Source organism: Eublepharis macularius, chromosome 3 (genome assembly GCF_028583425.1).
Source record: "Eublepharis macularius isolate TG4126 chromosome 3, MPM_Emac_v1.0, whole genome shotgun sequence".
Lineage (NCBI taxonomy): Eukaryota > Metazoa > Chordata > Lepidosauria > Squamata > Eublepharidae > Eublepharis > Eublepharis macularius.
Genome location: NC_072792.1, coordinates 51,557,303 through 51,584,729, shown reverse-complemented (window position 1 = coordinate 51,584,729; position 27,427 = coordinate 51,557,303). Strand labels below are relative to the sequence as shown.

The 27,427-nt window shown below is 41.7% G+C and overlaps 1 protein-coding gene across 4 annotated transcripts; it reads left to right on the top strand.

The window, feature by feature from the left end:
* The first annotated feature begins 347 nt into the window (after positions 1-347).
* On the top strand, positions 348-26,460 carry IL18RAP (interleukin 18 receptor accessory protein). Of its 4 annotated transcripts, none has more exons than XM_054975137.1 (13): positions 348-526; positions 3,121-3,171; positions 4,347-4,495; positions 5,222-5,377; positions 5,922-6,192; positions 6,551-6,725; positions 7,798-7,972; positions 10,436-10,504; positions 11,289-11,403; positions 13,094-13,251; positions 18,622-18,756; positions 21,595-21,765; positions 24,794-26,460. In XM_054975137.1, exons 4-13 carry the CDS (start codon positions 5,308-5,310, stop codon positions 25,159-25,161), a joined length of 1,707 nt encoding a protein of 568 aa, XP_054831112.1. In that variant the 5' UTR covers positions 348-526; positions 3,121-3,171; positions 4,347-4,495; positions 5,222-5,307; the 3' UTR covers positions 25,162-26,460. The 4 variants fall into 4 exon arrangements, with proteins under 4 accessions (XP_054831112.1, XP_054831111.1, XP_054831110.1 ...); XM_054975136.1 differs by having other exon boundaries at positions 3,121-3,261; XM_054975135.1 differs by having other exon boundaries at positions 3,121-3,261; positions 4,312-4,495.
* Positions 26,461-27,427: the final 967 nt, after the last annotated feature.

Genomic DNA, 27,427 nt, shown 5'->3' with positions numbered 1-27,427 from the left:
GCAGGGGGAAATGTGCCACCGCAAGGGTGGAAACCGCGCACCCTTCAAGCACCCGTTTCCCGGAACAATTCGGTTTCTGCCTCGGGGATTTAACTGCTCGGGGAACGTCCCGGATTCTCCCCATTTTGAGTGCATACCCTGTAGCCAGAGGGCCAGTCACAAAGTTTATCCCCAAACGTCTTCAACCCTCCGGTATTCGTTACACTCGACGAGATCGGAAAGGCAATGCCACGGCAGCCAATGAGAGGTGCAAGAGAGGAAGGCGCCGCCGCCTTCTTTACACCGAGAGGCTTTCCCATAGGCCAGCTAGTCTATTCCTGCGTCGTCTGCTCCGGAACCTGCTTGAAGCAGCAGCAGGAGATGTTCAGGAACCCCCTTCGTTAGGCGCCTGCTTAGTCCCTAGGCAATCCCGTTCGCCTGAACCGACAGTTCGACGGATAGGTTGGGGGCCAGTTTTCCTGCCTCTGCTGGGCGTGTCCACCGTGTGGGGCTCTGCCATACAATCAGTGCTTTATTTGTACAGGAGGTAGGTGGTTGCTTGGAATCAAACTTGATTTTTCTTCCTCACTTAAAAAGAGGTAGCGGAACAGAAGAACTGGGATCATAAAGAATCAGCATTCCAGTTTTTCAAACTGGAAACCTTGCCAAATTGGAAAGGGATGCTTTCCCATCTTTCCTGTATCTGATGCTTGCTATATATGATATGTAATTTTTTTCTCCCTGGCAAGATTAAGTTAGGGTTTTTTTCTTGGACATTGGTCTTTCTTTGTATGTATGTATAGGGAGTAGTGATAGTTTCTGTTGTAAGAGGTAACGTAGGTAGTCAAGTTAGTTTAAAGGAAAATCCAAAAACAAAGCCACATAATACCGTTTACTGAGACCAAACCAAAATGGCATAAAACAATGTGCAAGCTTAGAAGTCCTCTAGCGGTCTTAAATTGGACATCAAAACAAACAAAAGGAGGGCATAATTTTAAGGCCATGATATTAAAGCTTCTTTGTACAAGCCATAGCATATCTGTGGGAAACTTAACTGAGTACTCAGTGTGGCTAGATAGTATCATATTGCAACCCTGGCATTGGGTGGAAGAAATAAACAGAAAGAAAAGGAAGCATCTCCTTGGAAATACAAATACCACCAGTCCACAAAATATCAGCCAGGATGCAGTTCTCTTAACAGGTTGAAAGCAGTGCAGTCCTTGTATTAAAAATGCCAGTTTTAGTGACACACAAGATTAAAAAGCAATAGATGCCAAATTGGATCATATTAATAATAATAATAATAATAACCGCTAATATACCGTTTTTCTAGACAGATGAGTGCCCCACCCAGAGCGGTGAACATGTTAGTGTTGTTATTATCCCTACAATACAGCTGGGGAGCTGGGGCTGAGAGGAGTGGCTTACCCAAGGCCACCTACTGAGCTCATGGCAGTAGTGGGATTTGAACCAGTAGAGCGCTGTTTCGCAGCCAAACCACTTAACCACTGTAAATGGTTTTTGGGATCAGTTTCCCTGTTGTCTTTAAGTTTATGAAAGTAGAACTAAGGATTTTCTTAGGCAACTCCCTCTTTCATAACTTATTTTTAGGATTGGTAAGAAAGGAAGGGTCCTCTGCCTTTTAACTTCATAGGTCATAGAAATTCAGCAAATGAAGCTCTTTCCAAAAATGATTGGGAAAGTTTCACCTTCTGAATTTCTTCTTCTCAATTCTATCCTGGCAAGTTTATGACTGTTCAGCCAAAATTCTAGAAATCTAGAGAAGTTTTAGATTTAGTTTTACAAAAAGTTGATTGGATAATAATTTTAAACATTTTTTTTGTACAGGTAGCTCAAATTTAGGTGAGTTTGAAGGAGGCAATGTTCTTCTTGTCTTATTCTTGCATTCTGACCCTACCCTCTTAGTAACTAGATTCCATCTCTAGCATCTCCCTTGTGTCTATATTTTCAACTTTGGAAAAGAGCATTCTGCATGCACTCATTCAGGGGTTCCTTCATCAATTAGATATCTTGGAAAATGGCAGATGAAGAATAAATGCCATAGAATTAGAATGTCTGCCCACGTTAATTTTGTACTTACTTGGTCCAAAGCTGTATAAAAATTTTAAGATTTCCTGCAGGTAATTCCCCCCCTTCCCCGGGGTCTATTGTAGGTATCCCTTTGACTCCCTCTTCAGCGTGTTTGCACAAAGCTTGGATGTGCACAAACTGTTAGGAGTCTAGGCTGTGTGCATGCAGCTGGGCATACTGCTTTTCAAGGTTTGCAAGCATGATCCTACTCCCCACTTCACTTGGATTGGTTGTACACAAATTATGTTTGTAAATGGCTACAACTCTTGATCATAGAGATGTAAATGATAAGAATCAACCGGGATTTTTTAGGTTATTTAATTCAGTAATTCTTCTTAAGCTGCAATACATGAGGTTTGCAGATCGGAAATTTTCTCAGACTTTCTTGTATGCTGCCTGCAAAGTGATCATAAAGGCTTCATAGGCACGAGGGACTTATAGGTTGTTTGGGGGTTCTTACAAACAGAAGCAACTGTCTTCTGTTTGTCTGGAAAGATGCCTTCTTGAGAAGGAAGAGAATATGAGGACCCAAAACAAATGTAAGGAGAGAATGCTCCTTCGAAGCAGGAAATGGAAGAAAAGAGAGTATGTGGGGAGTAAAAGAAATACCTCAGGCTCCTTTTCAGATCCAAAGTTCCCTTCCCTACAAGAGTTCTGTCATCAGCTGACTGAGATGTTCCTGTGGGGACCTACTGATTTAGAAATATGTGTGTGTATACACACACATTATATATATAATACAAAAAAGCAATGAGTGTGTCAAAATTTCCTTTCCTTTGAGTAAGTGTAGAAATTCAGCAATGAGAATGTGATGGTGGGGATACAAGTCACTTGTCTGGAGGGGACACTTACCCACATGATGCCACCTAAGCCGGAAAATGACTGACTTGACACTGCTTGAAGTCACCATGAAAATAAAAAGCATAATTAAAGCCAGGGAAGGAGATGAGCACTAAGTATCTTGATGCTACTCTTTTAAATTTTCTGGCTACTAGAGTTGATAGTATTCATTCAAAGGTTATGCAATGTTTCTCCTCCCCTTCTTACCAGAAAAGTTACCGGAAACACTTGACCAACAAAGGAAGAGCTGATGATAATGAGGTAAAGGAAATTCTGATTAAAAGGAAACACACATACTGTTCCCAGCTTAGAGCTAACCACTGCTTTTATGGCATCACGGAGGATGTAGAGGTACGCTTTCACCCCTGCAGATAATTCTTCAGATAATGCTGTGTTTGAAAATTACAAATTTATAATACCCTCCTTTATGGATTGGTTAAGCAAAACTTCCTTTGTAAATAACCTGAACAGGTTTATATTTTTATTGTCTTTGTCACAGCATGCTAAGATACTGTTATTTTTTTACCATTCGTTTACATGTGAAGGTGTTTTGGTACCTGGTCTATAAATTTTGCTGTCCATTTTGGTAATTAAGTCTATGGAAATATGTGAATTTTTGCTGAGGAAATGTATCAGATTTAGTTTCAGGCGCTCTAGCACCTAGGTTATTACTTAAGCATCATGGACTACAGCTGTGACAGATGTGGTGACTCCCAACTTTCTTTGCAATGTTATGGATCATTTATGATGCTCTCAGAATGAATTAACATTTTCCTAATAATGTTTATTTTAAACTTTGTACAGCAAGAACTATTCTTGAAGCTAGATAATCCAATCCACTGCTTATGTTCATCATAGATTGTAGTGATGATCTGGGTTAATCTTTTGGGTGCATTAAATCCCATTTTAGAAGGTAATCTTGAATTAACAAGTATGTAACCCATTGCTTCTGCCAATGAGACATTCTATTGTAATATAGAAGGAATAATAATTAGCAAAAGTATTTGTTGAACGCTTATCACATTTCCAGTAAACTGTCTATAAACTTTAGGGAGGAGTGGGAAGAGCTTCATTTCAACTTTGGCGGAAACAACAGACAGTGATAATGGGGAAAGGGAACAAGAGAAGAAAGAAGAGATAAGAAGAGAATGAGATGGCTTAGGCAGCTTTATGAGATGTGTTCAAAAGGATATGGGCATTTCCATGCTGCTTTCACAGTTAGTGTTAACGTGGTTAGTGTTGTCTACTTTACAATTGGGAGGTGGTGGTGACTGGCCATGTTTCCATAAAGGTGACCAGAATTCTTAGGAGGTTCTTCATAGTGTTAATTTTTATACATGATACACTCAAACAGAGCCAGTTTGAAGAGCTCCTACCGATGGAGCCACTTGTTCTTTCTAGTTTTCTAGCACCAATCATTTTAACCACTACTGCAGCACAGAGTAGCTATTTGATTTGCCCTGAAGAAAGATTCCATGGTACTGGACCGGTTATCCCTGTGCAAACTTCAGAACAAAGTGGTGGAACTGGTGGATATTCTCATGACACATGGGATTCCATAAGTGGCAACGTCTCCAGCACCATGGTGAGCTTATCGTTTTTTAAAATTTTAAAATAAGGGTGGAGTCCAGTGTGCCCCCAAAGGTTTTCTTCTTTTATTATTCTCAGCCTTAAGTCCTGGCTAGAAGGTCTCATTCCTCTAAATGTTATTTGCCATTGACCTTGTAGAACTGCTTAGTCCTCCCCCACCTCCTGTTCCCTTCTTCTCACATCTTCTGTTTGACCAGTTTTGAGACATAATGGAATTCTGGATACTGGTTCTGAATGAAGATAAGTGAATATCTCCCGCCGGTGTGGTTTTTGTGTGTGACTTAGTGACTTAGATTCAAATCCACACTCATCCATGAATGTTAGCCTTGGGCTAGCCATGCACTCGCAGTCTAACCAACTTCTCAGGGTTACTGTGAGGATAACCAGGAACCTTCCATGTTTATAATGTAGGGGTTTATACAGTTCATTCCCCAATAATGGTTTCTCTACTGTGCTCTGGAGGCTATTCAAATGTGCAAAAGTTCACAAGTAACAGAGCTGGGAAAGATCCTTGCGTGGGATTCAAGGGATTATGACAGTCGGGAACTGGAGCAGCAGTCTGATTCAGTACAAGGCATCTTCATACGTTCATTTTTCCATACAAACGCTTATATCAATCCTGGATAATGAAGTTTTGATTATAGACTCATGAAACAAATCTTTCTAGTTGAATGAGTTACTTCAAAGACACTAAGTAGTCCATTTGGTATTTTCTTAACAGTTGCAGAAAAGCTTTCCACTCACCAAGTTCTCTCTACCATGAAAGCCAAAAGAATGAATGTTGAAGAAATGCAACATTAGGAAACAATGCTAGAATTCTGCTGGCTTTTCTTGCTGTTAATGAATAGCACAGAGGCCACAAACTTCAACAGTGGAGGTAAAATACAATAATATGCTACTTCTTTGCACAGTTCAAATGCTCATTGTCTGGAAAGGTATGGCTCTTTCATGGCACTGTACTACCCCATTTTCCTCCTGGGTGGATATCTATTTTGAAGGTTAACCTTCAAGTTTGAAAGTTTGAAAAATGTAGTGCAATATTTTGATGTAAGGCCTGATTTTCACAAAGGGAGGTCTTCAAATAAGCATGTCCCCACTTTCTTGGGGTCCCTATATGTCTTTTCAATGGCAGCAGGATAGACTTTTTTGCTTTCTCAACTCACGTGTTAATTCCTATCCTCCAGTCTCTAATTCCATCCTACATTTGGATCTCTGCATAAAGCCATCCATAAACAGCCGGCATAACATTTCAGCAGTATCTGTAGAACAACTGTGAAGCAGCTAGACCTTCATTCCTTCTCAGCTTCAAGTTTTAAACAAATAAAGTCTCACTTGTTTTGCAAGGAACAATTAATGGCTTATTTGTGACTACTAACAATGGCCATGTTCTTCTTGAATGTCACTGATTTCTGTCTTTTCAGGATGTCATCAAAAGCATGTTGATGTGAGGTACCGGGCCATTAGTGGCCAGAAGTTCGTCTTACCGTGTGATTTGCTTCCAGAGGACCCAGCCTCAATATTTAATCATTCTTGCCATCACAACAGTAAGGTGCAGTGGTCCTGGCACTCGAGTGATGGCAAAACCCGAAAGATGCTCAGCAGTAAAAATGGAAATCCTACGTATTGTGGAAACGTACTTTGGTTTAAACCAATAAAGGTTCAAGATTCAGGAACATATATCTGCACAAATAGGTTTGTTACTGGGATAGAAAAATCCCTTCTACAAAATTTTTAGAATCCCATCAACTTATTTTTCTCCTTATTATTATCTCTATTTCTTATTTATTTTATTTAGGATGCTCTTCGGCAAATACTTTTAAGCTCTATTGATATCAGAGGGGAAATGAAAGCACGTGCTTAATTTTTTGATGCTTTGTGCTCTTATTCTTTGAAATGTATATCCAGCCATTTTGTCTCCAGGGGGCTCCCAACGTCCTGCTGTACCACTCTCACAATGCAACACAGTCTAAATTACATTATATTCTTATTTTTTATTCAATATGTAATTCTGTTGGTGATTTCAGCTGAGTTTTCTTTCTATGTTATGCAGGGGGAAAATCCCATGTATCAGTATTTTTGTAGATGTTCAAACAAAGGAGATGGCTAATTGTACAAAAAATTTCAGGAGCGACCTGCGCTTAATTGTAGAAAATGGAGAATCTGTTGCTTGTCCTGGGAAAAGCTGTTTCAGTCATTTTCATAGCTCAACAGTAAAATGGTACAAGGTAAGTATCAGTATTTTTTGAATAGGCAAAAAGAAAACTAGACTTATTTAATTCTTTTTTTCAGTTAAAGCTGCAATGAAAAATACTTGTTTAGGAGAAAAGTCTTGCCTTTCTGGAGTTTAATAAGATGAAACAAATATTCTCACATAGATTTTTAAAAAAGTATTTAATATGACTGTTGGCTTTTGTTAGTATCTTTGTAAATATATCATGAGCACACAAATCATAGTACATTAAATAGTATTTATGACAGAAATTCTAAGGTCGGGTGTCAAACCTCTTCTTTACCACTCTGGATTGCTTCCTTTTCTATCTTGTTTTCCTTCTGTACATACAGGGCTTTTTTTCAGCAGGAATGCGGTGGAATGGAGTTCCGGAACCTCCTGAAAATGGTCACATGGCTGGTGGCCCCGCCCCCTGATCTCCAGACAGAGGGGAGTTTCGATTGCCCTCCACGCCACTGAGCGGCGCGGAGGGCAATCTAAACTCCCCTCTGTCTGGAGATCAGGGGGCGGGGCCACTAGCCATGTGACCATTTTCTCCGAGGGCAACCCACTGAGTGCCACCACCTCTTTTCCCAGAAAAAAGCCCTGTGTACATATAATGTGTAAATCATCTTGTGTGCGCAGCTGTATGCACACACTCAAAGAGTGATATAATGTGCTGAGTGAGTCAGAGCTGTTTCTGTTGTGAATTTCCTGTTTGCGGACTCTATCAGTGGTGATCTTCAAGGGGTGCAGCAAAACTCATGATTTTAATGACTCTGACTTGCAAAGTGAATGGTATAAAATGGTAAGGTGGGAGGAGAGGGATCTTGCTATTGGGATGCCAGTCCTCATGGTGAATGCTGATGTTTAAGGTGATTCTAAAACAGTAGAAACAAGAATGGAACTGGGGGGGGGGGTGGATTGTGAGGGAAGAGCAGGAGGGATGCTCTTTTTGAGCTGTTCTTGTTTCTCATCCTTGTAGATAAGCTGTTTTATGAATTGGAAAGTAGAGTAAGAGGAGAGGACCTCTAGCTGTTGTCAGTGGCCAATCCTTCTTTTACTGTGTGCATTTCCTCCCCAATTAGAACGGGAAAAGAGTAAAACTTCAAATGAACAGATGGGGCTTGAAATTGCAACATGATAAGATTGTATTACAACCTGCCTATGACCGAGATAGTGGTATTTACGCATGTGATTATATGCTGATGGATAACAATACCTGGTGGAATATGAGAACAATAGTAAGAGTGAACGTCACCAGTAAGTATCTAGCCATTCAGAACAATAAATTTCGTACTTGATATTCTGGCATTGGACTGGATATTATATTCCTTTTTTGCCTCATATGCTTTCTATTTGGTCTTTCACTTGCAATTTTCTCCCATTATGTGCGGTTATTTTAACTGGACATGCTCAGAGAGGGTGTTCTCCTACTTCTTCAAACACTTATCAACCCTCTTTTTGCATAAATTGACTTGGAAGTAATTTCAAGGTAACTAAGCTCAGGCTTTGTTCCAAGAGATGAGCCTATATCCTACCACTCCAAAAAGCCAAGTTTGGAGCCTTCCTGCAATTGAAACAGCTCTTCCTCTGATAGAAAAAGTTGCTTCTGTTGGAAGAATGCTTTTCACAGACTGCAGAGTCCACAAGTTAGGTCCCACTCTGTCCTGTGTAATGAAGTGATTCCGCACACGTTGGATAATGCACTTCCAATCTTCCTTATAGATCATTTGGAACGGATTTTTTTGTGTGCGGAACAAAAAATCCACCTCAAACGATTGATAAAGTGCATTGAAAGTGCATTATCCAATGTGTGCGGAATCAGCCTAGGTCACAAATAACCTCCAGATTCTCCCCAGTTCCTGTGAGTACAGCAAGCACATACTGTGACTTTCATGACCACCATGTTGCTTTTTTAACCTTCTGAAATTACAGATGAAGATACTACATGGAGGTGTCAGTTCACACAAACAATGCCTTTGGATTAGTCTTGGCCATGATTCCAGTGGTGGTCTCATGTGCAGCTGAGGCTCTCATACTGAGGTTGCTAGCAGCTGTGAACTAACCTTGTAGGCAGTTCAGATTGTAACTCTTGCTTGTGTGAAGAAGGGGCTTCATCATCTCCCTTCTGTGTCCTTAATCTGAAACAATCCTGGGACAGCACACCTTGGCCTGTTGGGGAAATCCAGATGGGGTTTCAGCAGTGGGCCAGATAGTGTACTCTTGAGACCACTGCAGGTTGGGAATAGCGCACAAGAGGGAAGGCTGAAATCTCTTCTCTGTGTGCTACAGTCACAATCCAAATCAGTCACTGTGAGGAGACCCCTGACCCAACATATGTTACTCTATAATGTATGAATAGGAACTTCCTCCAGCCTAAGGTACGATGCTACCTTCTCTAGTTACAGATTACTGTCTGAGAAGGGGCTTCCTTCCACCCCATGTAAACATGATATCCAGCTGCTTTAAGGAGTTGTGTAAGGATGCTTACAGTGTTTTTTTAAAAGGGCAAGGCACACACATTTGTGCAAAAATAGCTGTTGTGGAATAAAGCACAGAAAAGGAATGTAGTATAATTGGAACTCAGTTATACATTATAGTTTTTTTGGTGTTTGAAACAACTTTTCAACCTCCTTCCCCCCCGCCTTTTCCTTTCACTGGGGAAAAAAAGATAAGCACCTTAACTTTTCTCCAGTATGGTTAAAAGCAGATCATGGAAGTAAGGAAGTACTCGGAACAAAACTTTTTTTTTAAGTACTTTGAAATGCCAACAAATGCATGAACAAGATAGGATGAATTGTCTCATTAGTAATAGCATAGAGTAGCATAGTGGTTAAGTGGCTGGGCTACAAATCAACACTCTGCTAGTTCAACTCCCACTACTGCTCAGTAGGTGGCCTTGGGTAAGCTGCTCCTCTCAGCCCCAGCTCCCCAGCTGTATTGTGGGGATAATAATAACACTGACTCTGTTTACCGTTCTGAGTCTGGAAGAGTGGTATATAAGCACAGTTATTATTAATAGTGTTGGTAGTTGGCACTACCCAGTTGTGGCATTCATGGAACTCTCTTACCACAGTAGTCTCAGTAGGAATGGAGCTAGTCTCTAGCTGGAGAGAGAATAGAGTTTAACTAGTAACCTCATGTTGCAGACCTAGTGGTAGGGTGGAATGTGCCACTTCAGACTGCGGATAATAGAATTGACTTTTGAACACTCCTTCACATAAAAGGTTTCTCTGAAAATAGAAAACGAGCACAGCAGGGAGAAAGCTTGCTGGGCTGGTTTTTCTATTTGCCGGGTGGTTTTATTTCAAAATGTGATCCTCCATAATCCTCCACATGCACTCTGCATCGTTCTCGCTTTACTTTCTTGCATGTTTAAATCAGCTGTTAGTGTTGGATCACATAGCCTGGAATATGTATTTATTCCTCGCACCCAAAAGGTTAATGTTGAATAGTCTATGTATAGTTCAATTTGTATAATTAAATGTACTTCATTCTAAGAATAGTTGCTCATCCAAAGTACTAAGAAGGGGATGGCTTCATGTAAGGCCCATTACTGGCAGTATGTGCCCTTGCAGTCTCTGATCCTGTGATTTCTAGTTAGTTTTTCACTTGGGAAATTGTAATGATAAAGCAGGCTAAAGATTGTGTGTGCTAAGGATGCTGATGTCCAATGGGAACTCCTAACAGACTTCATAGTTTGACATCCTTCTTCTTTTGCAGCAAAAGACTCTGTCAACCCCCCAATCGTTCTGGATCCCCCCAATGAAAGGAACATAGAAGTAGAACTTGGTAAGCTAGTTGGTTACATTTTTAACCTTGTTTGGTGACCTAGGATGATGATGATATTATTAATTATTACGTTAGGCTGGAGATATATATGAGTGTGCAATCTGGGTCAGGGAACCAGAAAATAGATGGATTTAGGCCAATCCGGCATAATCCATCTTTGTCAGTTCCCCAGGATGAACCACGGATCAGATCTAGGGGACCAAACTCTGATGGGCCAGATTATCCAGTTGTAGCTGGCAGCTGCAGGCAACTGCAGCTAGTGAAAGGAGGAGCAAGAGGTGGCGAGAGGGCAGGCAGGGGCTCAAATGGGACTGAAGCCAAGCTCTGTGATGCTGCAGAAGAGCCGTGTTAGGCTTATGGGGGATGGGAGGGAGGTAGCAGACAGCCACCTCTGTGATTTGGCCACCTCTGAGATTTTAAAGCCTCTCCACAGTTCATCTATTTCATGTCACCCTTCTCTGGTTCTGCCTAAGGATATGTAGCCCTTTTGCCAGGTTGCTTTTTTAGATAAAACATAGGAGCTATCCCAGCTACAGTACTGAAAGAGGACCTTGCTGGAACTGCTTCATACATGCTTGCTGATGATGTAGCCTCAAGCAGTGACTTGCAAACAGAATGTTGTGCTTTACAAAGATGTGTCTTTGTACGCTTCTCTTCCAGTCAGCTAGTGCTAAATAATATACACAGATGTGTCTAAAATGCCCCAAAATTCTTCTTAATATAGTGTGTATGGGGGTGTGGGTCTCTTTACTGAGTGTGTGTGTGTGTTTTCCGTTTTCTCCAGGGCAACCTCTTGAGCTTAAATGCCAAATAAAATTTGGTTTTCAAAGCAATGCCTCATCTTTAGTTCAGTGGTACAGAGAAATCTGTCAAAAGGAGGAACTGGTTCGTGAAAACAGGTATGGGAAATATCTAACCTGAATACATTCAAATCAATGTTTTTTTAAATAGTACTAGTAACTAAAAAGAGAGGAGTCCATTAAAAATTGCATTCTTAATATGCACTGTGACACATGTGCTAGATTCTAGTTACCCCAGTTAAAATGCTGTTGCAAGAGGGCTAGTGAAGTGTCTTCCTTGTTCCTTTTCTAGGATGCAGACAGATTTTGTCTGTCTCTGACTCAATCCTAGTAGTCCTTTTTCCAGTTGTGAAGTCTGATCTCTGCTGTTAGGAGGATTTCCCCCCCCCCCATAGAAAAGTAAGTACACCACACAGGGAAGCATAGCAGGCAACACTGAAGGTGATGTGACAGAACCATCTTTAGCTGAGGTATATAGCAAGTGCTAAACACACACACACACACACACACCTGTGAGCTCTGTTTGATAATAGATGCTAGTAGGTCAGAAAAAAATGAAATGTTCAAACTACCAAGAGTTTTATCATACCCCTTTCATTTCTGTGGGGAAAGAAAACTCTGTAGTATTGTTCTAGCTTTTATTTACACAAGAAAGACACAAGGAAAGGTAGACTTTTTTCAGAATGATCAGGGAGACAGCCCATATTGCCATTGTCATTTCACCTGCCTAGGCATAAATCATTTGATTATCCAGTCATTCAATTATTGAATTAGTAAATTAACTGCCTAATTACAGTCAGATCCTATTACAGATGCTGACCATTCCATTGTTTTAATTCTGCTTTTGCTTCAGCCTAAACAGGAATTTCAGACATGTTGTGTTACGCTCTCTGTCTCTGTCTCTCTGTGGGGGAGAGAGAGGATGAACAACACCGCATTGCTAGACCAAGAAACTAAGGAATTTAAATTTGACAACCTATAAACTTTTAAAAAATATATACTGTAATTTTATAATTGAGGCTTTTGGGGACTGCTTAGTCTTCTAGTCCTCAGTGAGGGCAGTGCCTGGACTTAGAGTGCCGTCTGGCATTCTCTTGGCCTTTTATGAGAAGATTATAAACTTAGAGGAACCACACAGTAGGCTTGATTAAAACAACTAAGAAACAGGTTTATTTCAGTGGTATGAATGGCTTGGTGGTTCCTTTTTTTTTTTCTGAAGCCCTCTCAGTATTACAGTAACAAAGTAACTGGAGAGCTGGGGCCGGAGAAGGCATAACAGTTACAAAACAGGTTTTTTGTTTTACTGATTCTAAGTTATAACATGGAACAGAAAAGCTTTTAACTGTTTTTGACAGGAATAGCTCCCATACCCTACCTATCTTCAAAATACCTAAAGTTCCTAATGGATTCCCTGCCTAACTTGCAGACATCCTAGCCCTTCTCCCACCAAAATCCAACAGCCCTCAACTCTGTCACTTGGCCAGTGGTTAAACTGCCAAACACAGCCCTTTGTTGTTGTTTTTTTTCAACATTCCAGTGTACCATTTGAAAGCAATTGGCTGAGGCTCCTGGAAGATGGAACTTGAAATTGTCCCTCACGGTGTGTGTTAGAGGATACACCTTGATGTGAATTGAAGCAATTCCCCAAGCCATTTCCCTAATTTAACCCCCTCCCCCGCTTACTACAGTTAGAAGCATCTGAGATTTTTGATGAAGGAAAAGAGTCAATCTCCACATTCCTGGCAACCGTGGCCCTGTTCTTTGTTAATCTGCTTCTTATTCTATTTAGGTTTTCTCCAAATGAACTAGGAGGTGAAACCTTCCTTGAAACTTTCTGGCTGGAGAAAGTGACTGAGAAGGATTTATGTACAGTCTTTAAATGCCTGGCTAAAAACTCTGCTGGGAAATCTGTGGGGGTATTCAGACTCAAGAGGAGAAACAAAACAGGTATCACTGACACTGTATTATTAGTCACATTTGGGATGACATTGGTTGTCTGATCTGTCAAAGATCTTCTGGGGGAATAAAGAGGGCATCATTCCCATCTCCAGCATAACCTAAACCATGATTTGTAGTGGTTAGATTGTTAAACTAGGATCTGGAAGTCTCGTTTGAATTCCCATTCTGTCATGGGAATTCAGTGGGTGATCTTGGGCCAGTCACATCTTTTCGGTCTATCCTACCTCACAGGTTTGTTCTTGTGAGAATAAAATGGAGGGGAGAACAATGTTGTAAACTGCTTAGTCCTCATTGGAGAGAAAAGCAAAGTATAAATATTGACAGAAAGAAAGAACTTGACACTTGACAGGTATGGATTATCTGTGTTTTGGAAAGTTTGATTAAGTGTCTTCCCTGTGTATCCCAACGACTCCCTTTTTCTGGTAGTTGTACAGGTCTGGATCCCACTTAGACAGATACGATTTGAAGACAACTTCTGTGCCCTGCAAGTAAATGCAGTCAATCTGTAGTGGTTAGAGTGTTCGTCTAGGATCTGGGGGATGCAGGTTTGAATCCCCATCCCACCATGGAAGCTTGCTGAGTGATCTTAATGTAAGCTACCTTCCTCCCATGGGGGAGAAAGGCAGGATATAAATGAAGTAAATAAACCAACAAATCATTTTGCTGACAAATGGCAATGTGTCTCTTCAGTCTTTAGATCCACGTTTGCCAACAGTCCAAGTCATATCTGGGGGGCGGGGGTGTATGACCCCTGCCCTTCCTGGCAACTCTGTTGATTGTTCTGGACCTCTCAGCAGCTTTTGATACCATTGATCATGGTATCCTTCTGGACCACCTTTCTGGGCTGGGACTGGTGTCAGGATGTTGGCATTTGCCATCAGTCCCAAGGGTGAGGGGTGATGCAGCCGGGCTGCTCTTCCAAGGTTGTGCAGCCAGGTTGCTCCTTCAGGGTTGTGCAGCTGGCCGGGTGGCCTTGAGCTCTCAGGCATTCAAGCCCAACCCCCAAAAGGGGGGGAGGAACCAATTATCTGAAGTATATGTTTTACTGGATTTTGCATGTGCCTTATTCCTATCCATCTATCTATCTATAGTCCGCCTTTGTCACTGAGACTCAAGGCAGATTACACAGTATGAGATTAGTACAATCGGTATCAAGCACATTTCAATACAGTATCAAGGACATTTCATAAACAATACCATAGGGTAAATAGATACAAGTTTAAAAGACATAGTATTAGCAGGAATCCAATACAGAGTAGAAAAAATACTGAAGCAGAACATAATCAGTTCTAGGACTAACATTAGACAATATAGAGCACTGATGGTACATAGGAGTACATATTTAAAGCAGCAGATAATATGTAAGGCAATATAGTGATGAAGTCTATGGTCCCTAACTCATTAGCGAAGCATCTGAGACCCCATTCATACAATACAGCCGTCCCGTTTGAGTAGAAAGCCTTTCTGAATAGTTCGGTTTTGCATTGTTTATGAAAAGCCAGGAGAGTAGGGGCCCTTCTGACTTCCTCAGGCAGGTCATTCCACAGGATAGGGGCCACCACATAGAAAGCTGGTGTTCGGGTTGCTGCTGACTTCACCTGTGTGCAGCCTGGCAACTGCAGGAAACCATGTTCAGATGAGCGAAGCTGCGGTGGAGGAACATAGGGAGGGAGGCAGTCGCAGAGGCATGCTGGACCAAAGCCATGATGAACTTTGTATGTAATAATTAACACTTTGAAGTGAGTACGGTAACTGATGGGTAGCCAATGGAGCAACTGTAGGATGGGAGTGATGTTCATGCTGCTGCTCGCACCTGATAACAGTTGAGCTGCAGCATTTTGCACTAATTGGAGTCTCCTAGTTAACTTAGATGGGAGACCTATGTATACAGAATTAAAATAGTCAAGCCTTGATGTTACCATAGCATGGATCCAAGTGGCCAGGTCAGTCGTGTCAAGATAAGAAGCCATCTTCCAGGCTAGTGAGGTTGTAGTAAGCATTTTTTGTTGCTGCCTTAACTTGTTTTTCTAGTAATAACACTGGATCCAGTAAAATCTAAAAGAGTCCAGTAGCACCTTTAAGACTAACCAACTTTACTGTAGCATAAGCTTTCGAGAATCACAGTTCTCCTCATCAGATGCAAGATCCAGTATAACCCCTAGGCTCTTAACCAAGTCTGCAAGGGTCAGACAAACTCCATCAAACGTGGGGAGTACAATGTTCTTCAAGATCTCTGCCTTCCCAACAAGCATCACTTCAGTCTTGTCTGGGTTCAATTTCAATTTGTTGTTTTTCAGCCATTTCACCATGGCTGTCAGGCAGTGATCTAAGATTTCCACTGCATCCTGCGGGGACCTGGATAGCGAGATATAGAGTTGGGTGTCATCTGCATATTGATGACATCCAACTCCATAGCTGCAAATGAGTTCTCCTAAAGGTTTTACGTAGAGGTTGAATAACATGGGAGATAAGACTGTGCCCTGCGGAACCCTACAAGATAGGGTTCCCATTCTGGAGATAGCTGATCTCCAATGGCCACCCTTTGAGTCCGCTCCAAGAGAAACGATTTAAACCAGTCCAGGTCACATCCTTTGATGCCCACTTCCATTTCTAAACACCTCAACAGGATGGCATGGTCTACTATGTCAAAAGCTGCAGATAGATCCAATAGAAGCAATAAGGAGGCATAGCCTTTGTCTATATTTGGACAGAGATCATCCAGTAATGCTACTAGTGCTGTCTCTGTCCCATGCCCTGGTCTGAAACCTGACTGGAAAGGGTCCAGAGTACTAGAGTTATCCAAGAAGGTTTGGAGTTGGTCAGCTACTGCTCTCTCAATCACTTTTCCCAGAAAGGTGGGCAATAATTGGCCACATCATTTTTGTCTAGGGATGGCTTTTTAAGTAGTGGACGGATAACTGCGTGTTTGAGCTGCTGGGGAAAGCTGCCCTGAGTTAGTGATTGATTTACAATAGACCTCAGTGGTTCATTTATGTGGTCCTTACTTGATACTAACAGCTAGGATGGGCAAGGATTGAGTGCACAAGTAGTGGTTTTCATAGACATCAAGATCCTGTTAAGATCTGTCATTGGAATTGGTTCAAAGCAATCCAAATGTAAGCTGGATGGTGCATTTATCATTTCTTCTATCTCACTTGCATTGCAGCTAGCATCTAGATCAGAGCGTATTCATGCTATTTTATCAGTGAAAAACTTAGCAATGCCTTCATAATATCTTGACATGAGGTCTTATAATAAAGCTTCAAAAAACCATCCAGTGGAGTCTTTTGTAATTCTTTGGCAGGATCCTTACAACTGGGAAACAATCCAGAGATTTGGTCTAGGTTGTCCTGTGCAAATGACACTCAGCTCTGTCTTGCACTTCTGGCCTATGAACCAGTGCCTGACCATGAACCAGTGCCTGGAGGTAGTTTGAGGTAGTGGCAGGCTAATAAACTGAAGCTTAATGAAGATGCACTACTGGTGAACGGAAGATCTGCCCGGGACATAAGGTGTTACCTGTTCTGGATGAGGCTGCACTTCCCTTGAAGGACAGTCTATAATTTGCTCTTGAATGCAGGCCTACTGCTGGTCAGCTAGCTGCAGCCTTTTCTGGACAGAATATCTGGCTGTTATGAAGCATGTCCTGGTTACAACATATATTCTAATAACCAAATGGTTTCAATCTGCGGATCATAAATCCTGTGAATTGGGGCCACTTACGTTTAAGGTAGCCTTTTCTACAAAGTTGGGGAATCCCCCAGGTTTACAGAAAAATCTGGATTTTTTTTCTAATAGAGGAGTTCAAATCCTGCCCCCCCCCCTCTAATTGAGGATTATTGTCTGTGCTTCCACACACAATACACTTTTGCTGACCTGGCTAAGTCCACTTTCCTCACTTCATGTGGCAGACATTGGTGGAGGAGGAGCCACTGCTTGAGCCAGAAAAGTGCTGGGGAGGGGGAGGGCAGGAGCCACACACTGCCATTTTCTTTCCCTTCAGAGCAGTGGAGAGAAGGCAACATTGAGGGCTGGGGAGCCTTGAGGCGGATGGTCACAGTGAGCAGACTGGTAGGGAGCAGAACCCAAAGACTGGAAGGGGGTGCAGGTAGTGAGGCGTCTTCAGTACAGAGATGGCACACAGTGGTTTTCCCCTACCACAGCAGCAATGGCTGCTGCCACTGCCAACACACATGCCCCAGAGGGAAGGATTGCTTGGCCACCCCCTTGTACACAACATTCTGAATGGCCATGGAGTAATGAAGCAAACATTCAGAGTGCTGAGGATGGGTGTGTGTGTGTGGGGGGGGGTAGAGCAAGAAAGTGTGTGTGTGTCTTTGTGTGTGAGAGAGAAGGCACTGGGGAACAGAACAAGAAAGAGTTGGAGGGTGAAAGAAAGAGAATGAGTTCTGGGGTGACTGACACAGAGAGAGAGAGAGAGAAGTGAGTGTGGGTATGTATGATACAATGGGCATTGGGGGAATGGAGAAAAAGAAGTGAAATACTAAGAGAGAGACAGAAAGAGATGGGGTGGGGAACAGGGAAGCCAAAGAGGAGGAAATGGGATGCCACTTCCTCAAGTTCCTTATGAGTTTTCACTTGTTTTGATTAGATAGCTGCAATGCACTCTGCATGGGGCTGTCCCTGAAAAGTGTTAGGAAACTCCAGTTAATACAGAATGCTGCAGCCACGGTGATCTGGCTGGAGTAGCTTTTAGGAACCATATCATTCTAGTCTTGGCCCATTTACACCAGCTCCCAGTCTGTTTTCAGGCACAGTTCAGGGGGCTGGTGTTGACCTTTAAAGCCCTGTTTGGCTTGGGACTAGCATACCGGATGGACTGCTTACTCCCTTATAAACCTATCCAACTGCTAAGGTCATCTTCCAAGGCCCTGCTTTGGGTGCCCCTTGCTTCTGACATTAGGTAGGTGGCAACTCTGGAGAGGGCCTTCTTGGTTGTGGCACCCAAACTGTGGAACTCTGTCCCCCAAAATACATGCTTTGTCCCCTTCTGTTGCAGTCATCTGCCAATGGGCAAAGACTTGTTTCGTCTGGCATTCCCTCAGTGATGCCCCCTTCCTGCCCTATGTTTTATTTGTAGTTTTTATGGTTTGTGTGTGTATTTTAGCTTGGTTTTAATTATGTGTTTTTGTTTGGTTTCTTTAAGATGTGTTTTTATTATGTTTTTAATCTGTTACCTGCCTTGATGGGGGCAGAAAGAGGCGGGTATAAATTTTGTGAGTGAGTGAGTGAATGAATGAATGTGTTAAACTCTTAACTCCATGTTTTAGCTTCTCTTATTGCCATTATTTTAGAGTTGATGATTTTAAAAACAAATTCTTTCTCTTTCTGCTTTAGTTCGTCTGCTTACTTTGTGTTGTGCCATTACAATTCTTCTTGGACTATTTTTTGGAAGTGTATTTGCTTACCAACACTGGATTGAAATAGTGCTGCTGTATCGGAATTACCTGGCCAAAGATGAAACTATAGGTGGTAAGGACTACAGATCTATGGTATTTTTATGTTTTGTGACAGTTTGTCAGTTGGTTTTTGGCTATTTTAAGAGTACTGTCTTTACCTGGGAGCCAAAAGAAATGCTACAATAAATTGTGCCTAAGAAAGCTGTAATGTCCCATTTTTCTAAAAGCTGATTTTGAAAGGACATGATTTGGAGATGGAAGGGGTACTAAACTCTGTAATTCCCCTCCCCCAAAACCATGGTTCCCCCCACTATGGGATTTCGGATGTATCCACGATGGTAAAGATAGAATTCTTTTGAGGGAGGGCGTGATGGTGGTCAATAAAAGACACATTTCTGAAATTACTCCTGAGACTGCTTTTTCAAGTGGAAATTGGTATTTTGTTACATGTATTTTTGTTACGTGGTATTTTGCACATAATATATAGCTTGGCTCCTGGTAGACCTGTTCTAATAAAAACAATTCCTGTTAACATGGCTGTGTAATGCTAAAGTCGCTTATTTTATTTATTTATTTATTTTATTATACTTCTATACCGCCCTCTCCATCAGACAGGCTCAGGGTGGTGTAACAACATACGATTTTTACATAAAGATTAAAAACAATAAAAACATTATTAAAAGATTAATGTGCCTTTTAATGTGCCATATTTTAATTTAGTTTAAGTATATTAAGTTGTTGGTGGTTCCACTTAGGCAAGATAGACCACAATTCTCCTCAGTACATCCAGAATTAGATGATACAAGCTAAAGACACACAAGGATGAGGGGAGAGCTCATTTCTCTCTCCTCCACTATTTCCTGAAATCCCCTTTAGCCTGTCTATAATAATTTGAAGTTAAGTGTGTGTGTTTCTCTAAATGCTTGGTATGTTACAGAAGAAGAAGGGGGTGAAAAAGAGGGATGAGAGCGTCTCAGTTGATGACTGAGAATATGGGCAGAGCTGAGAAGTGTGTATGGGGAGAGAGGCAGTAAGCTGTGTGAGTCAGGAGTTTACAGTCAAACTGTCAGGAGTTAACAGAGTGTCTTCCAATTAGAATCCAAAATATTGCTGTGAAAGGCATTGGGATTCTAGGTCTGTTGTTAACAGCTTGTTATATATTTGTGTGTCTGGACAGGTAGTTGTCATGCAAAGTTGGTAGCTAAGTTTGAGCAGGTGTGCACAAGTGCAGGAAGAGGTTGAAAGGATATTCCATTTTTTGGAGTAGAAGAGATGGTTATAGCAAGAGAAAAGGTGCATTTCTTCTGGGAACTAAAATAGTAATTAAGCTCTGTTGAATTACACATCTTGTCTTGTGGTGGCCTCTACTGGTGAGATTCAGAACTATGATGATAATTTAGGATGGGTAGCTGATGTTGCAGCGGTTGCAGCAAAAGAAAGCAGTCCAGTGGAACCTTAAAAACTAAATACATTTTCTTAGTTTTTAAAGTGCCCCTGGACTCTTGTTGTATTTTGAAGATCTATTAGTTTTTGCCAGGATTTGAAAACCTATTTTGAAAACTGCTATGGGTACTTCACGTCTGAGAGGTGATGTTTCATGTTCAGTGTTTTGGTTTTTTGTTTTCCATCCATGTGCAGTGAACTAAGGAGACCTGAATCAAAATCCCTGCCCAGCCAGCCCACTAGGAAATCCTGGGCCAGTTGCTCTTTCTCAGTCCAATCTATATAGCTGAGTGACCAATTATAGTATTTATCCTGACTATTCAAAAAACATTATTCATTCTTGTCACAATTCTATATCATATCCCAGCATTATCCTCCTCCCATCACAAATGGGATGGGAAGGTTGAGGCTGAGAGAGGGTGGTACAACAAAGTCACTGTGGGCCAAAGAGGCCAAGAAACACATAATTGATTCTCCCATCATATTTTTTTAAAGTTCAAAAAGCAGTCATGAGAATGGAGATCAGGTTGAGCAAGAAGTCTGAGGAAGCAAGTGTTCAACCCTTTCCTTATCTGTTTCTCCAATCTAGATCACACATATCCCCCCAAATCCACATTTCCCCCTGCAATTTCTTTGATGAAGGGTAAATAGCAGCAAGAAAACAGAACGTGTGTGTGTGTGTGAGAGAGAGTTAAACATTAGCACCAGTTACCTGATCTCGTTCAAGCTCCCCAGGGCTGTTTTGAACTTAACGTAAACCTGTGAGAGTGTTGTTCAGAGATTCCCTGTCTTATTTAGTTTGAACACACAAAGCTGCCTTATACTTCTGTCAAGATATTGTCTATTATGACGGGTGACAGCTCTCCAACATCTCAGGCAGAGACTCTCACATCACCTACTATCTGATCATTTTTAACTGTGGATGGCAGGGATTGAACATGGGACCTCCTGCAGGTGAAGAAGTTGCTCTGCTGTTTGAGCCCCAACTCTTCAGTGATGTCATTGCTGAGGAGACATCTCTCTGGGGGTGGGGTAATATTCTTTCATATACCTTTTCATGTCCTTTTAGTACTTCTCCTGCCACTGTTATAGTGCTTGTGTCCTTTAAGATGGGAGAATTAAAGCAAGGTTACTTTCTCTCCCACCACTACAATTCCCCAATCTCAGAGCAGAACCACAAGTGACAAAAGGCACAGATTGGACACTTGTCAGCTTCCCTCAAGTTTTGATGGGAAATGTAGGCATCCTGGTCTCACAGCTTCGCTCTCTGACTGCTGTCCAATGGACTTTTCAACTGTCACTTGTCCAACATTCCGCCAAGCTGCCTACGTTTCCCATCAAAACTTGAGGGAAGCTGACAAGTGTCCAATCTGTGCCTTTTGTCACTTGTGGTTCTGCTCTCAGAACTTTTTTTAAAGGATGTATTCTCTTTTGTTATGCAATTTTTATTTTTATGATTTTATTCTAGATAACAAAGAATTTGATGCGTTTGTGTCCTATGCAAAACCAGATTTTCTTGAAGCAGATCAAATGTGTCTGAATGAGGAACAGTTTGCTTTGGAGGTTCTTCCTCATATTTTGGAAAACAAATATGGATATAAGTTATGTCTCACTGAACGGGACATCCTTCCAGGAGGAGGTAATGTTTTATATAGCCAGATAAAAACTATATTCTAAGAAAGATTCATTAAGAAAAGCTAATTTTAGAAATCCCACTTGGTGAGATTGGCAAAATATAAGAAAATGAATTCCACACATTTTCTCCAGTCTCTTTCTGTCTGAAAGATTCTGTTATTTACTTCCACGCTGCTAAACATGCCATGGAAATTAGTTACGCTTTGTTTCAGATAGATTTCATGTCTGTGCTTGGCTTTGTCCCTATTCCCCATTCCCTATTGTATCTATTTCCCTGAATGTCCTATCTTGTTCATTATTGTACTTTGCTCAGCGAAAGTCATAGCTGTTGATTATGCTGTATTTTCACTCACATTGTATAATCCCCCTTGAGATCTCAGTGATAAAAGCAGATTATAAATTAATAATAATATTCACCAACAGTTTACTGCTGGATTTACTCCTACCACTGAATAGATTATCCTTGAGCAGCTGTTTTTTAGTGTTAGAACATGCTTGAAACTGCTGACTGCACATTCTAGAAAAATGGCCCATCTTTTAGCATTCGTTGCAAGTTTTCCCATATACCCAGCTTTGCTGTGATGCATGCACTCCCCCACATTGCCTGCTCCACAGGAACAAACTCAGATTTTTGTAGGGTTCTCCCTCTATACTCTGCTATGCTATGGCTTACTGAAGAGACAATTCTGTCTACGGAATCAGCAGAACTTTTCTTTCTAGCAAATCAGTTCTTCTGGGCGACTTCTGCAGCTTGGCACACTTCACTTCAATTGCCTTTGCTAATATAGCAAAGAGTCTAGTAGCACCTTTAAGACTAACCAACTTATTGTAGCATAAGCTTTTGAGAGCCACAGCTCTCTTCGTCAGATGCATGCTACTGGACTCTGCTGTTTTGCTACTGCAGACTAACACGGCTAACTCCTCTGGATCTATAACCCTTTGCTAATATAAGACATTTGATTTCTCACTTTGCTGTCTTGTGTCTCTTGAACAATTTGATCCCCTATTAATGACCCAGCAAGCTCTCCAAAGTTACATGTTTAATTCAGTTTTCTCCAATCAGCCACAAAACTCTGAAAGATCTCTACCTTGCTTTGCTTTCTTGTATGAAAAATAGCTCTCAAACGCCTCATTTTAACCTGGCATACAGTGCTTCTCAGCTTTGTTTATCACAGTTGTATGAGCACGATTTGAGAGATCCAGCATATCTTGGTCCGTTTTGCTTCTGATCCACTCTTTCCAACTTCACATCCACTTTGTGAATATACGGCCCGTTTCTGGTACCATGTGGTGTTCTCTGGCTGGTAAATTATGCAGGAATCTTTGTTCTATAATTAACTATACTTTCTTAACAGAGAAACTAGAAGACTCCATTTGTAGAGAGCTTTTCTGCTTATTGTCCTGAAGCTCTTCTGTCTGATAACCAGACCTCTCCCTTCATCTCTGTTTGGTTGTTCCTTCCCACTCATCTCTTAAAGGAACCTTATCCTCATAAACTGCTTCTACCTGAGATGCTTGCAATGGGGATGTTCACACTCATCCTCTCAATTGGTAATGCACACTGCAGCCACATTGTTGTTGAGGCAAATCCCTGAGACCTGGGTCATGTAGCTGGCCAGAGGGTAGCTGGTTCTGGAGACATGCTGATTCAGCCTCGTTTCTTCGCCAATGTTCTCTGTACCTGACTTCCTTCAACCATGCCATGGGAGGAGAGGCACAATCCATCCCACCTCCTGGAAGTGGCACCAGAATTGCTAGAGGCCAGAGTGCTACATTTTGAATGCTTCCTTATCTTTCAAAAGAAACACTCCAGGAACTGGCTTGAGAAGGACAGAAGAAAGCAATGATGAATGCAGGCTCTTGGGTGGGAAGAGGGATTCCTTTTTAAGCCTTAAAAACAGTGTTTGGTTCTAGGGGAAAAGAGGACAGAATGGGCTTCGGAAAACAAGCCCAGCATTGTCTCCTGCCGTGCCAATAGCAGTAGTCTTGAAGACATATGGAATGGTGGGAAGGAACAACCATAGGAAATGTGGGTCAGGTTACGGGAAGGACTGGAACCTTTATGATTCTCCTTTGATGGGCCTTTATCTAAGATCCATACATAAAAGTCAGTTTCTGCTTTCTGTCATTTGAACATATCTTCTGTGCTTTCATGGTATGTATACATTGCTGAAGGGATAGAATGATCAAGGGGTAGTGTACTCTATGGATTGTTGTGATTAGAACAGAGAAAGAGAGTTGCTGAAAACAGGGTCACAAGGGGGCTCCATCTCCTTTTATACCTCCACCTCTGTGTATGTCTGGTAGTACACCAGTAGAAAGCAGAGCAGAGAAGCACATGGAGTTCTCAAGATTGGTTAAGTGAGACCCAAAGTACTGTTTCAAGCTTCGTTTCTTCCCCATGTGTCTGAAGATTTTATGGCTGCTTCCACACATGTTGGATAATGCATTTTTAATGCTCTTTAGCGATCATTTGGAAATGGATTTTCATGCGTGAAACAAAAAGTCCACTTGCTAAAGGATTGCTAAAGTGTATTGAAAGTGCGTTATCCAATGTGTGTGGAAACGGCCTATGATACGTTTACAAGAGTCAGTTTTCTTTGGAAGTAACATAAAAGACTTGCAGTCTTCTGCAAGACTTGTGTTAACACAGAGCAACAAGCAGGAACAGACAAGGTTACAGTACTTCCAAAGCAGCAGCATACCAGTGTACTTGTGGAGTCCCAAGGCTGCTTCTCTTTGCTATCTACAAAACTAGAACCTCCTTTTCTCTCACACAGCTTAAACACAAATGGTTTTCTCTAGATAGAGAGCATTTTAAATGCATGGAATTGTCACCCTCAATTATTATGACCCTGCTGTTCATCTTTCGTGGCCAGGGTATAAGAGAACTGAGATGGAGGAAGCCATTTTACATAATTTTTGTTTAACTGTGTAATCCACCCTATGTCTCAGTGAGAAGAGTAGTTCATAAATAAAAGAAGGAAGGAAGAAAATAATGAATATGTTAGTAATTGTACTTTCCTCCCCAGCATACACTGATGACATTGTACATGCTATCAAAAGGAGCAGACGGACAGTGGTGATCTTAAGCCCAAGTTACGTCAATGGACCAGCCATGTTTGAGTTTGAAGCAGCAGTCAAAACTGCACTGGAAGACACAACAATAAAGATCATTCTAGTCCAGTTCAAGTCTTGCCGGGACACAAAGGCATTACCTCACAAAGTGAAGAAAGCTCTCAGGATCTTGCCCAGGATTACCTGGGAAATGTCTACCTCTCCCACTGCTAATAAGCATTTCTGGAAAAAACTGCGATATCTCATGCCAGTGAAACACATTAAAGTTGTTCAAGATAGTGATCAATCTTCATACTTTCCTCCCACTAGTTACTGGGCCTGACAGTAGAAAAGCAATGCAGAAAACCACAACAATAAGAAGTGAAGACCTATTTGGGGGGGGGAAGAAATAAATTTTCTAAACGGAGGACTTTCTGGACAGAGGGATAATAGCTCAACACTTCTTTACATATAGGTTTAATCCCTGGCTTCTTCGACTAAGTGTATGTTGGGTGTTTCTCTGCTTGAAAGGATCTCTGCTTAAGATAACGGACAGCCATTGGAGATTACAGTGAACAGTACTGGACTAGATGGACCAGTGATTACAGTTGGTATATAGAAATTTCATATGTTCAGATATGTTTCTTAAAGCTTGGTAATTTTTTGCTTATTTATTAATAACTTCAAAATAAATATGAATATGATATTTTAAAAAGATATTGCCTGGTAACACTCAAGGGGCTGAAAAGAGTGGTGCTATGGCATGTCTTTGCATGTTTAAATTATTTTCTTTGTCTGGTTAATGCCAGTCTTGTACAGTGGTTAGCGTGTTGGGCCAGGATCTGGGAAACCCAGCTTTGAGTCCCTGCTTTGCTGTGGAAGCTTCCTCTGTGACCTTAGGTCAGTCGCACACCTATTCACTCTAACTTACCTCACAGCGTTGTTGTGATGATAAAATGAAAGAAATAAGAATGATGTAATCCACTTTGGGTCTCATTGGGGAGAAAGGTGGGGTATAAATGAAGTAAAATAAAATAAAAGATTGGAAATTGTGTATGAAGCTTACTCAAAAAAAGGGCATTTGCAAGCAACTTAGAGCAATCTATAACTGACAGAGATATCAACTAAAATATCATGAAGTACGCACCAATTAAAAAGCAGAGAGGGGACTGTCGGTGAATTTTTTGTCCAGACGTGATGGAAGGGTGTCTGGTTGCTGCCACTTCTTCAGCTGACATCACTGGTGGCCACTGACAATTGGGAGGAATGGTTCTCAACTTGGTCCAGGCACAGGGGAAAGGATGCTTGGTTTCTGCCTCTTCTCTTTCTGCCTCTGGCTGCAACAATGGCACCCCTTGCTGGGAGGAGGACAGTCCTCAGCCAGAGCTGGATCCAGGCATGATGGAAGGGTGCTTGGCTGATTCCTGTTTTGCTTCTGACCTCAGCGATGGTTGAGAGATATGCTCTGTCCTCATTGATTGTAGATGGCGTTTGTGGTCCCTCTTAGATAAATCTCAATGAAAGACTGAGATGTACACAGTTCTAAAGTAGTGGTTCAGGACTGCAGCTGACATAATCCATTCCAATTATATGAATGCATACTTGGATGTGAAATCCATTAAAATCAAAAGGTGATGCTACTCTAGATCTCTTCCCATGATTGGTTATTTATAGATATCATGTCCCCACAGGAAATTGCATGTACACTAGATAAACATAGCCACATCCATTTGATATATGCATATTATGTGGACATACAGCGGGAATACATAATCAAGTGGAGACTACAGTAGTCCTAGGCAGACATCCGCGAGGACACTGGCCATGGGGGGGGGGGCGGGCGGGGAGAGGGCATGAGCATGCTGGCTCTACCTCCTGCCTCCACAAGCTTGTTGATTGGTTTGCACAGAGCAACCATGTGGAGGAAGTGCCCATGTTCATGCCCTATCCTTGAGATCAGCAATGTTCCAAAAGCAGCATTGCTGATCAAGGGGAGAGGTTGAGCATGTGGGCACTTCTTCCATCTGTTCATCCTGTTTAAATAACTGTGATCACGAGGTGGGAGGGTGGGGCTAGCATGTGCCCAATCTCTCTCTCTCAGGTGTTCTCCTGTCATTCCCAGCAAGACCCTGTGTAATGGTTGTTTGTGCTCTGATGCTATGGGGATCACTAAAGGCTGAAGCTATTTTTTTTTACTGTGAGGTGAAAGTGTGCAAGGGAGGGGCTGTCTCTACTGTTATCTGTATGTTCTCCGACACTCCTTTCGCCTGAGCCTGGGGAGAGGCGCTTGCACAGACACCCATGACCTTGAGACTTTTCCTACATTAGCTCTGCTTTCCCCCACCTAGATGCTTCCTCTTGAACTTAGCTGACCATTACCTCAAGGGGGCGGGGTGGGGATTTGGGAAATCACTCATGCTTAGAATCCTTTATATGCTTTATGCCTGTAGAGAAACACCATTCCTGTGAAAGATGGTGTAAGAGCTGAAACTGATAGCTTATCAATAAAGTTCTTTAACTCATGCAGCGAAGTCTGGCAGATCCTTACACTCTACTGATGTGATGAGTGCCTGTATGCACAGGACATCTGCATAGGTCTGCTATAAAAC